The 13563-nt window shown below is 29.6% G+C and overlaps 2 protein-coding genes and 1 pseudogene across 2 annotated transcripts in view; all 3 read left to right on the plus strand.

The window, feature by feature from the left end:
• Positions 1 to 12180, plus strand: part of LOC126900644 (uncharacterized) — a 60532-nt gene extending 48352 nt beyond the window's left edge. Inside the window, exon 4 of the mRNA XM_050676502.1 lies at positions 11540 to 12180. Within this exon, the coding sequence (XP_050532459.1) occupies positions 11540 to 12180 (641 nt within the window). The remainder of the gene's footprint in view (positions 1 to 11539) is intronic.
• On the plus strand, positions 8699 to 11234 carry LOC126903109 (uncharacterized; annotated as a pseudogene).
• Positions 12181 to 12288: 108 nt separating the features above from the next.
• Positions 12289 to 12912, plus strand: LOC126900665 (uncharacterized). Its single transcript, XM_050676551.1, has one exon. The coding sequence runs from the start codon at positions 12289 to 12291 to the stop codon at positions 12910 to 12912; it is 624 nt and encodes a 207-aa protein (XP_050532508.1).
• Positions 12913 to 13563: the final 651 nt, after the last annotated feature.

Consider the following 13563-nt stretch of genomic DNA (forward strand, 5'->3'; position numbering starts at 1 on the left):
AAATTAAAGTATATTACATTAGCTTTAATTTAAGATATATATAAAAGTGTCAGACCTTCCGGAACATTTTCAAAAGTTATGTTGAAAAAGTTAATTTTTTGTGAAATAGTTGTCATTTTGAATCCCCTTCTGTGGGCAGGGAAAGGGTCAAATTTATAAAAAAATATATAAAATGATACGTAAATATCTAAGATATCTATAAAAAATAAAAATTATAATGATTTGGTCATTTTTAAAAATGTTTAGGTTTAAAAAAGGGCAATTTTAAGTAAAAAAAAATGAAAAAATATTGAAAATTAGCGATTTTTAAATTTGTAATTTTTTGGAGGATTTCCCCCGTTTACGGCGAACGAGGGATTTTTTTCCATTTTTGAGGGTAATGTCTTCAACTAGATATGATTTGTGATCTTTTGACATATTTTTCATCAAAATCGGTTCAGTGAGAGCTGAGATTGAGCGTATACAGACACACAAAAAAAAAAGAAACACATCATAGTAAAATTAATACCTTCTCAGCTTCCCATCGAAGCTAAAAAATGATTTAATTAAGGTAATGACTGTTTTATAACAGCTTTTGACCCATTATTTTAAAAACTATTTGTAATATAAAGTAGAGATAAAGTGTTTCATGAAATTTTTATCATTATGAAGTAGTTGTAGTGTTTTGGTGTTTATATTTATTACAAAATACTACAATTAAAATTTATAATAATTAATACTTTTTAATAATGAAAAATGATTTTATACGTACATAAAAAAAGAGTACAAATAAAAAGTGTCACTGGATTGACGAACAGCGCGAGAATAAAAAAAATACACGGAGTGTTATCGTACTGCAGTACATCTAAGATAAAACATATAAACATATATAAACGCATTCATTGTGACATGTTATTTAACATCTTTGTTAATCCCTACATTACCCCCTTTCCAGTGAAAACGATAATTTTACGTTAAACATACATAGTTACAAATATCAAATATAAAAATACAAATACAAATATAAAAGTGATACAATTCACAATTTACAAAAACCTTACGGGGAGGCGGATGGTTCTTCCTGACTTGGTTTGTTTTGTTTGTATTATTGTTGGTCTTGTAGTTGTATTTCTCTGGTTGTGCTGGTTCGTTGTTATTGATAGATTTGTGTTATTATCTTCATTTTCGTTGAAACATGGCTTCAGTCTGTCTATTGATATGATACATTCTTTTTGCCTAATTAATAATTTAAAGGTTTTTTCGTATCGTTGAACAATTTTGTACGGCCCTTCATATGGTTGTTCTAGCGGTTTCTTGACCCGGTCGACCCGAACGAAAACGTGTGAACAGGATGCTAGATCTTTATATATAAAAACTTTTTTACTTCCTTGGTTTGAAGTTGACACAAGGCGTATGGTTTCCATTGTTTTCTTTAGTGTTTCAGCAAAGGAACAAGGGTCTGTCGCCACTGATGACTGCATAAAAAACTCATTAGGTAATCTAATCGTACTTCCAAATACAATTTCTGCAGGTGTTAAACCTAGATCTTCTTTAATCACTGATCTAAGGCCCATAAGAACTGAGGGGAGTACATCTGTCCAGTGCTCAGTTTCGTAACACTTTATTGCCGTTTTAAGTGATCGGTGGAATCGTTCAACTAAACCATTGGCTGGTGGATGATATGCTGATGTACGTATTCTTCTAAACCCTAAAATTTGCGTTACTGCGGTGAACAGAGTAGACTCAAATTGCCGTCCTTGATCTGTTGTCAATCTCTCCATAACTCCATATCGAGCTATCCAGCCTTCAAATAACGTACGAGCTATGGTTTCAGCCGAAATATCCTGAATTGGAAAAACTTCTGGCCATCTAGAAAATCTGTCTATAGCGGTTAAACAGTAAGTACAACCACGTGACATGACCATAGGACCGATTATATCGATGTGTACATGTGAAAAACGATCACTCGGCACATTAAAAGTACCACACGGACTTTATTTTTGACTTTTGACACGCTAAACACGCACGAGTCCATTTCGCACAATCACTGTTCATCGACGGCCACACGAAACGACTACTCACTAATTTTATTGTTGACCGTATACCTGGGTGAGCGAGATTATGTAGACAATTGAACACATTGCGGCGAAATTGTTTGGTAAGATACGGTCGTTGTCTACCATTAGAAGTATCGCAGTAAATATTTGTGTTCGTAGTGGGCATATTTACGAGCTCTAGTTTTATCGATAATTCCGGTTTTGACAATAACGACAATAGTTCTGCGTCTGCTAACTGGTCGTAAGCTAACTTGTCATAATCTAGCGGTGGCGGTGCATTTATAGTTTCTATTCTCGATAACGCATCGGCCACTGTATTCTGTGTACCTGTTACGTGCCGTATTGATGTTGTAAACTGACTAATAAAATCAAGTTGTCGTGCACGTCGAGGTGGTAATTTATCTGAGTGTTGTGTGAATGCGTATACTAACGGCTTATGGTCCGTAATTATTTCAAATTCACGGGCTTCCAGCATATAGCGAAAATGCTTAATGGCTTCATATACCGCAAGAAGTTCACGATCGTATGCACAGTATTTTTTTTGTGTTTGGTCAAGTTTGCGAGAGAAAAAAAATACACGGAGTGTTATCGTACTGCAGTACATCTAAGATAAAACATATAAACATATATAAACGCATTCATTGTGACATATTATTTAACATCTTTGTTAATCCCTACATAGTATTTCAAAAGTTGTCACTGACCCGTTATTTTCTTAATCAGAGTATTTCTTATCTTTTAAACTAGTCAATTATTATGTTGCCACTTAAAAAAACCCCAGCACAGGGGGGTCGCAGCACAGTGATAACGTGGCATAGTTCGGTTCAGTATAGATGATATCTGACAGTGACTAACATTACTATCAAAAAAAAAACGCTTCGATGCAAATCTTTAGATAATGAATAATTTTAAAAAATTGATGGATTATTCCAAAATCTACATGAACTGCTATTTCATTATTTATATCCTGATTAAGATAAAGAATGTCGAATGAAAGGGTTATATAAATATTATTTCTCAAAAAAAAAAACTTATGTTGATCTATACACTTTTTAATAAGTTATAGCATTATAAAGGTAAAAATAGTTGGATCAAGTATTATGATATCTGACAGTGATTAAAATCACTATCAAAAAAAAAAACGCTTCTATGCAAATCTTTGGATAGTGTTTAATTTTAAAAAATTATTTCAAAAGCTAGATGATCTGTTAGTTCCTTATTAATATCCTGATTAAGATTAAGTATGTGGAATGAAAGATGTATATAAATACTAATTCTCATGACAAAATTGTATTGATCCATACATTTTATCAAGCTGAGAAGGTATTGGTTTTACTATGATGTGTTTATTTTATTATTTTTTTTTTTTGTGTCTGTTACCACTTTTTCTCAGCTTTCACCGAACGGATTTCTTTCAACGATACGTCAAAAGATCACAAATCGTATCTAGTCGAAGACATTACCCTTAAAAATTAAAAAAAATTCCCCCGTCCCCCTTAAATGGGGAAACCTCTGTCATAAAAAATATGATATTGGGGACAGGGATATGGATATTAATTATAATAATAAAAAGAATGAAGAGAAATTATTATAATGAAGGATGATGAAGGAAATAAAATAAACGGCCATATGTGTGATATTTATATTTTTTATAATTAAGAAAGAGGAATAATAATAGAATGTAGATGTTATATATAGATGTTATGGTTAACGGATTGTTGAAGTACGTTTAGCTACAAGGTGAAAATATAGCATACAATATATATATCCATGAACTCGTTATTAAGATACTACCACTGCGCGTGGTTTGTCGTAAAAAGTAAATTGAAGGAAAATTATATTCGGATGATTCACACCTGAGTCATATTAATTCTACAATGAAATGTGCAATGATTACGGAGGAGGATTTTACGACTCTTAATATTTATTGGTCATGCTATATGAATGGGAAACAGCGTGTGTTCATGTAAGATGCTACTGTCCAATTGTTGGGCGCCAAGCCTTAATGGCTGAATTATTTTCTTTATGTAATTGTATAATACAAGTTAAAACATCTACGTTGAACGCGCACTATTATGACCCGAATGGTGAGAAAGTAGTTATTAATAACTTTTCAAATTATCCACCTTTAACAATTCTATTATTCCCTCGATAAAAGTTATTCTTGATTTATCTTAAGTCTACCCTTAATTTTATGACATGCTTAGAAATATAATTTCTTACCTTGTGTCCGGCTAGTTTGATCGTTTGTTGTAAAAAGAATATAAATAAAAGAGAGCACTGACTTTTATCTACTTATTAATTTTTGTAAAATTATGCAAATTATTAAACTTGAAATATTACTTCACTGTAGTTCCTTTTTATACTTGGTGTCTGAGTATATGTGTTACTTTATATTTTAAAATAAGAAAAATTATAATCAGATAGCTTATGAGAACCAATCCCTAGTGACACGTCATAAACTATTGTTTTACGAATAGTTTTANCATAAACTATTATTTTACGAATAGTTTTAACCACTTGATGTGCTAGGGTAATGACTTCAATAAACTATTAGTATTTTATAGAATTGTGTGTTTGATATGAGAGTCGACAGAGTTAGAGACAGGCTGGCTACACCATCGGAGATATACTCGTCGATGCACGGACCTTACAGAGTCTAAAACTACTTGCCGAAAAGAGCGTGACAGAATATGAGAATCAATCCCTAGTGACACGTCATAAACTATTGTTTTACCAACAGTTTTAACCACTTGATGTGCTAGGGTAATGATTTCAACAAACTATCAGCACCTTATGCAATCAATCAAACACTTATCTATTCAAATTTAAGATACACTCTACGATCTCCTTAGTGACACGCCATAAACCATTGTTTTTCCAATAGTTTTAGCCACTTGATGTGCTAAGGTAGATTTTCGAAATGCACTTATTGAATAGACAATCCAATTAAAGAATCAAAAAAATTCTTAATTGACACAACTCATAAAATACAAAATAAAAAATTTAATTTGTTTTAATATTTTATAACTATTTAAAACTAAAAAATAAAAAGATAAAAAGGTTAAGTTATTTTTTAAAATGACATTAAAAATGAGAGATTTAAATAATAAACACCAAGTATGAAAAAGATTCTAAGTCACAGAGAGCACAAACGCGAAACAGTCTGGTACAGAAACGCTTCATGACCAGATTTTTATAAAAAAATAAGGTGGCGAATGAGCTAGAAATTGCTCTTTTATAGGCCTGTNCCTCGAATGAGCTAGAAATTGCTCTTTTATAGGCCTGTTTTATGAGGGGGAGAATTAGTTTAATTTGCACAATGCTTCTCATTGGCTAGGTAATTAATTTAGAGAGATATATGCGCAATCTATTGTTCTACTAATTTGTGTTAATATTTCATATATGTATTGGTGTTTTTATATCTACCATCTCTCATTATAATGCGGTTTATTAAAAAAAATCATTATTATAAAAATATAAATAAAATAAAATTATAAGTGCTAAATATCTATTACAAATATGCACCCAAATCGAAATTGAGCGCGTCCTCGCGCTTTGCATAATAATATANCTAGGTAATTAATTTAGAGAGATCTATGCGCAATCTATTGTTCTACTAATTTGCGTTAATATTTCATACATACATTGGTGTTTTTATATCTATCATCTCTCATTATAATGCGGTTTATTAAAAAAGATCATTATTATAAAAATATAAATAAAATAAAATTATAAGTGCTAAATATCTATTACACCTCCAAAAAAATTACAAATTTAAAAATCGCTAATTTTCGAAATTTTTTCAATTTTTTTACTAAAAACTACTATAACTTTTTCAAAAATGAACATATCAATATCATTTTTTGTTTATAGATGCTTGATGTCTTTACCTATTATTTGGTATATTTTTTTTGTAAATCTGACCCTTTATCTGCCCACAGAGGGGGATTAAAAATGACAACTTTTTCACAAAAAATTAACTTTATCAACTTAACGTTTGAAAATGTTCCGGAAGGTCTGACACTTTTATATCTTAAATTGAAGCTAATGTAATATACTTTATTATAAAAAAAAAAATTTGACCTCTGGACTTGTCTTCATGGTGAAAACAGCTACCGAATGCTATTTATGTGTGAAAATTCTCGATTTTATAATTTACATTTTTTACTTTAAAGTGCTATAACTTTTTAAAAAATGTATACATCAATACAATTTTTTATCAGAAATAATATTTTTTAATAATCTCTTTTTCATTTGACATACTATATCTTAATCAGGATATTAATAAGGAACTAGCAGTTTATGAAACTTTTGGAATAATCCACCAATTTTTTTAAATTAAACACTATCTAAAGATTTGCATCGAAGCGTTTTTTTTTTGATAGTGATTTTAATCACTATCAGATATCATTATACTTGATCCAAATATGCCACGTCACCACTATGCCGCGACCCCCCTGTGCTGGGTTTTTTAAGATGTTATAGCCTTTTAAAGTAAAAAATGTAAAATATAAAATTGAGAATTTTCACACAAAAATAGCATTCCGTAGCCATTTTCACCATGAAGACAAGTCCACAGGTCAAATTTTTTTTTTCAAATTAAAGTATATTACATTAGCTTTAATTTAAGATTTATATAAAAGTGTCAGACCTTCCGAAACATTTTCAAAAGTTATGTTGAAAAAGTTAATTTTTTGTGAAATAGTTGTCATTTTGAATCCCCTTCTGTGGGCAGATAAAGGGTCAAATTTACAAAAAAAATATACCAAATGAAATGTAATGATATCATGCATCTATTTAAAAAAAATTATATTGATTTGGTTATTTTTAAAAAAGTAATAGCAATTTTAAGTAAAAAAAATTGAAAAAATTTAGAAAATTAGCGATTTTTAAATTTGTAATTTTTTGGGGGATTTCCCCCGTTTACGGGGAACGAGGGAATTTTTTTCAATTTTTGAGGGTAATGTCTTCGACTAGATACGATTTTTGATCTTTTGACGTATCGTTGAAAGAAAACACATCATAGTAAAAACCAATACATTCTCAGCTTCGCATCAAAGCTAAAATATGAAATAGTAAATTTTAACACCAAAATTGCATCTTTTTTAACTACGGCAACCATTTTGATATAGAATATAAAGTCGACAGGAAAAATTATTTTTTTAAACATATATTACATATCATTAGCATTAATGTAATATATATTTGATGCTCGGAGTAATTCCGGAACATTTTCAAAACTTAAGTAGAGAAACTTAAATTTTTGTATAGAAGTTGTTATTTTAAATCCTCCCTTGTGGGCAGGTAAAGGGCCAGATTTAAAAAAAATATATATCAAATGAAAGAAAAATAACCAAGGTTTTAATAAAAAAAAATAATTATTTTAATTTGTTCATTTTTCAATAAGTTATGGAAGTTTTAAAAAAAAAAGTGAAAAAAATGACAAAATTTACCGATTTTTAAATTGGTGGTTTCCCCCATTTACGGAGAACGAGGGAAAATTTTTTAAGTGTAATGTCTTCAACTATATACGATTTGTGATCTTTTGACGTATAGTTGAGAAAAATCGGTCCTGTCAGAGCTGAGAAAATGTAGTGACAGACACAAAAAAAAAATAAAAATAAATTATAATGATAAAATTTATATTTTCTCAGCATTACACCGAAGTTAAAATGTAATATTTTTTTATATTTTTACATGCCACTAAGTTTTTAAATCAAGTATTGGTCATACTTATTTTAAAAGTATGAAATTATAACGTTAATGTGTTTTAAAATAAATACATTAATATCAAATGTACTTTTTAAATGAACAAAAAATTTAAATTGCATTATTTTAGATTACTATTTTAGTATCACTTAAAAATAAATTTAATGTATGTAAATTTAACGTCTTATAACTTTTGTAAATGATGTTTTAAAAAAATAAAATTTTTTTCGTCTATTTTAAAATACATAATTTTAATTATTTTTAGTTTAAATAGGAGCTAATTAGATTTTTCCGTCTAACAAAATCTGTTGCTCACGAGAGAAGTTTTAAAACTATAATAGGGTTTGAGTATTTATTCTCAAAATTGAAATTGTAATTTATCATAAATTATTGGACGATTAAACATTTTTTTTTTGAAAGGGCTAGCGACTTCCTTTTAAAACATCTATTAGATTTACATTAAAGCTGTCAATAATTGATAACTCAATTTTAAATCTTAAAAAAGATAGAGTGGTTAAAAGAGGGGTACCTTTGCTCTCCTTTAAGACAATACTGTTTTACTTAAAATATAAGCATAAAAAATTATAAAAACACAAAAATCAGTGAAATTTTTACACAAAAGGCATTGCTTTCTAACTTCAAGTACTATTTACGTATAGAATACAAGTAGTCAGTAAATTTTTTTTTTTTAATTTAAAGTGCGCAACATAACATTGATCATAATTTATACTATATTTATAATAAATATAAATATACATTATATTAAATTAAGAATGTGTTTATATCAATCCTGATTTGCCCTTTTTTTTACATGTATATGAATAGATTGACTAAAATAATTAAGTAAATAATGTTTTTTAACTGAAAAATATCATAAAATAATACATTATGCCCGATAATTTTTTTATATATACACCTATTTAAATAAAGAAATGCTATTAGTTATTCAGAATATAATATTTAGTAAAATTAAGAGGCGTAACATGAAGGTGAGTAATGCACATTCTTTGAAGTACTTTATTGAAATCTAAAAGATAATTTTATTTTATTCTGGCAATTTAGAACTGGCAATTGATATATTTTTTTATGACAATTTCATGTTTGATATTTAACGAAGGTAAATTTTATTTTATAATATTTATGTCTATTAAAGTTTATCAAATAAATTTCTTAATTAATAACTAATATGTGAAACAATTTAAAAAAATTTAGGTGGAATTAACGGTAAAGAAGGGTGCCTATATCATTACCCGATTTTGAAATTTTTATGAAATTTTTAATTACTAGATAATTTTAACAGGTGTTAACTAATAATATTATCTAAAAACGGTATATTAGGCTATCTTAACTTATAATGGTTAGAAAAAAAATTTAAATAATTATTGTAATATAATAATATTCTTCGCGGCGCTTTCGCTGGCATCGGCGACGCAGTTAACGGCATGATCTTCAGGCGTCAAAAACTGAACAGCGTTGATTATCAATGGAGCGCAAGTGTTGATAGGTTCATCGAGTCTGGTCGTGCGACACGTTCAGAGCCGGTGGCGTACACCCTCGACGTTGTCACTTAGACAACGGGAAGAAGACTTAACGTATAATTTACGGCGGGACGTAGTCGGCCTTGCAGGACTCGCGGGACATTGCACCGTGACGTATGGCACGTGGTGTTGGTCAGTCAAATACTTATAGTAGGCCTGGTCGAATACTAACATATAGTTTAAAATATTTGAAAATGCCCATCACTTATTGCAATCAACAATCTACTATTATACAAAATAATTCTACTATCGTTACTTCAAATTAATTATTTGTTTAATAGGAATATATTCAAACAAAATATATATAACTAAAGAAAATAGAGAAGGGATAAAATTTAGGCATCTTAGACACTTGATTACATAATTTTATGAATCTAATTAAATTTTAATACAATAATAAAAATTAATTAATGTGCGCATTTAGGTATTTTAAATAAAAATTTGGATGAAAAAAAAATATGCCCGTTCGTAGATGGTACCACAGAATATGCTGCTAAAATTGGTGACATTAAAACATTAAAACTAGCTTACGAAAGTGGTTGTGAATGGGATGAAGATACGACTGCTGAAGCTGCTGCAAATGGACATTTCGAATGATTAAAATATGCCCATGAAAATGGTTGTAGCTGGGATGAAGAAACAACAAGAGCAGCTGCTAGTTATGGTAATTTAGAAACCTTAAAATATGTTCATAAAAATGGATGTAAATGGGACAAAAAAACAACAAGAGATGCAGCTCTATATGGTAATATAGAATGCTTAAAATATGCACATGAAAATGGCTGTAGCTGGGATGAAGACACAACAAGAGACGCTGCTGAAAATGGACATTTAGAATGTTTAAAATATGCACATGAACATGACTGCAGTTGGAATGAAGAAACAACAAGAAAAGCTGCTTTGAATGGACATTATGAATGTTTAAAGTATGCACATGAAAATGGATGTCCATGGGATGACGGTATACTTACTGCGTCTATTAAAAAAAGTAGTTTAAAAATTTTAAATTATTTACTTGAAAATAAATGTCCATGTGATGAAAAAACAGCACAAGCTGCTGCCAGTTATGGTAATTTAAAATGCCTAAAATATGCTCATGAAAATGGATATCCATGGGATGAAAACACAACGTTAAATGCTGCTGAAAATGGGCATTTAGAATGTTTGATCTATGCACATGAAAATGACTGCCTTTGGAATAATGAAACAACAAGAAAAGCTGCTTTGAATGGGCATTATGAATGTTTAAAATATGCACATGAAAATGGATGTCCGTGGGATGTAACCACAACGATAGCTGCTGCAATAAATGGGCATTTAGAATGTTTAATCTATGCACATGAAAATGACTGCAGTTGGAATGAAGAAACAATCAGTAATGCTGCTTTGAATGGACATTTCGAATGTTTAAAATATGCACATGAAAATGGATGTCCGTGGGATGAAAACACAACGATAGCTGCTGCAATAAATGGGCATTTAGAATGTTTAATCTATGCACATGAAAATGACTGCAGTTGGAATGAAGAAACAATCAGTAATGCTGCTTTGAATGGACATTTCGAATGTTTAAAATATGCACATGAAAATGGATGTCCGTGGGATGAAAACACAACGATAGCTGCTGCAATAAATGGGCATTTAGAATGTTTAATCTATGCACATGAAAATGACTGCAGTTGGAATGAAGAAACAATCAGTAAAGCTGCTTTGAATGGACATTTCGAATGTTTAAAATATGCACACGAAAATGGATGCCACTGGATGAAGACATTACTAGTTATGCTGCTATAGGTGGTAATTTAAATTGTGTAAATTTTGCTCGCGAAAATGGATATCCATTTGATGATGACATAATTATAGATGCTATTATAAGAGGCAATTTAGAAATTTTAAAATATGCACATGAAAATGAATTTCCATGGCCTGAAGGAACAACTAACGTAGCAGCAAGATTAGATGATTTAGATTTTTTAATATATGCTCATAAAAACGGTTGCAAATGGGATAAAGATACATTAATTAATGCTGCCATGAAATTTTTAAAATTTTTAAAATATGCTCATAAAAATGGATGTCTATTAGATGATAGGATAACTACTGTGGCCATCGATAATGGTAAATTTGCAATTTTAAAATATGCACATAAAAATGGATATCCGTGGCCTGAAGGAACAACAAAAGTAGCTGCAAATTATGGTAATTTAGAATTTTTAAAATATGCTCATAAAAACGGTTGCAAATGGGATGAAGATACAATAGTTACAGCAGCCATGAATGATAATTTTGAAATTTTAAAATATGCACATGAAAATGGATGTCCATTAGATGATAGGATCATTAGTGTAGCTATTGAAAATGGTTATTTTAAAATATTAAAATATGTACATGAAAATGGATTTCCATGGCCAGAAGGAACAACAAAAGTAGCTGCAAATTATGGTAATTTAGAATTTTTAAAATATGCTCATAAAAACGGTTGCAAATGGGATGAAGATACAATAGTTACAGCAGCCATGAATGATAATTTTGAAATTTTAAAATATGCACATGAAAATGGATGTCCATTAGATGATAGGATCATTAGTGTAGCTATTGAAAATGGTTATTTTAAAATTTTAAAATATGTACATGAAAATGGATTTCCATGGCCAGAAGGAACAACAAAAGTAGCTGCAAATTATGGTAATTTAGAATTTTTAAAATATGCTCATAAAAACGGTTGCAAATGGGATGAAGATACAATAATTACAGCAGCCTTGTATGGTAAATTTGAAATTTTAAAATATGCTCATGAAAATGGATGTCCATTAGATGATAGGATTATTAGTGTAGCTATTGATAATGATTATTTTAAAATATTAAAATATACACATGAAAATGGATTTCCATAGCCAGAAGAAACAACAAATGTAGCTGCAAGTTATGGTAACTTAGAATTTTTAAAATATGCTCATGAAAACGGTTGCAAATGGGATGAAGGTACAATAATTACAGCAGCCATGAATGGTAATTTTGAAATTTTGAAATATGCACATGAAAACGGATGTCCATGGGATTATGACACAACTAGAGCTTCTGCAGCAAGTGGTTGTTTAGACTGTTTAATGTATGCTCATGAAAAGGAGTGTCCATGGCATGAAGAAACATTAAATACAGCTGCCGCACATGGTAATTTAGATTGTTTAAAATATGCATATGAACATGGATATAATTGGACTGAAGGTACGATGAGAGGCGCTGCTGCCAATCGACAATTAAAATGTATCAAATATGCCTATGAAAATGGTTGTAAATGGAATGTTGGTACAACAAGGGAAGCTGTCGCAAGTGGTTGCATTGATTGTCTGAAATTTGCTCATAAAAATGAATGTAATTGGGATGAAGGTACTATAGTTACAGCTGCCACACGCGGAAATTTAAGTTGCTTAATATATGCCCACGAAAATGGATGTAAATGGGATGAAGGCACCACAAGACTTGCTGCTGCAAATGGTCAGTTTCGTTGTTTAAAATACGCCCATGAACATAATTGTCCATGGAGTATAAATACCATTTATGAAGCTACTCAAAGAGGTTTTTTTGTGATAATCGACTATGCTAACGAAAATGGCTGTATTAGTTAGATTACTTATAAAATATTATTTATATTTTATATTTAATTACATTATATTTGAAATAAATCGTCTTGAGCTAAAATAATAATAATTATATTGAGAGCTATCATGTAATTTTACTTGCTTTATAAATACTATTTTTGAATTTATAACCAAAAATCTTAATAATAAATGTCCGAATTTTTCAATCATGTAATTATTGTTCAACACACAATAAATATAAAAATGTTGCATTTTCATACAAATTTTTATAATTTTTTATAAATAACAGTAAATGTGTATAAAATTAACGTGTATATTAACTAGGTGACCTTTAGTTACATGAGAGAATTTTTTTTTTTATATTTGTAAGTGCTACCCCCTAGAATTATTTAAATACATAAAAAAATTAATTGTACAGAATTTGGAGACGATTGGTCAACTCTAAGACTTGCCCCAAAGGGGTTAATAATAACCCCCTAAGGATGATTTTTAGTTTCTTTTGTCTATCTCAAAAACTTAATATTAATCTTAACAAATTCATTTTTTTCTATTTAATAATGTCAATTTCAAACTTGCAAGTTGAGCTGAAAGTTATTGTAATAAATTCATTTCTTTTTTTTTATTAAAACTTTTACTTTAAAGGACAAAAAAAAGTAGTTTCAAAATTATTACTTTTAA

Source organism: Daktulosphaira vitifoliae, unplaced genomic scaffold (genome assembly GCF_025091365.1).
Source record: "Daktulosphaira vitifoliae isolate Bord-2020 unplaced genomic scaffold, ASM2509136v1 Scaffold_3, whole genome shotgun sequence".
In the NCBI taxonomy this organism is placed as follows: domain Eukaryota; kingdom Metazoa; phylum Arthropoda; class Insecta; order Hemiptera; family Phylloxeridae; genus Daktulosphaira; species Daktulosphaira vitifoliae.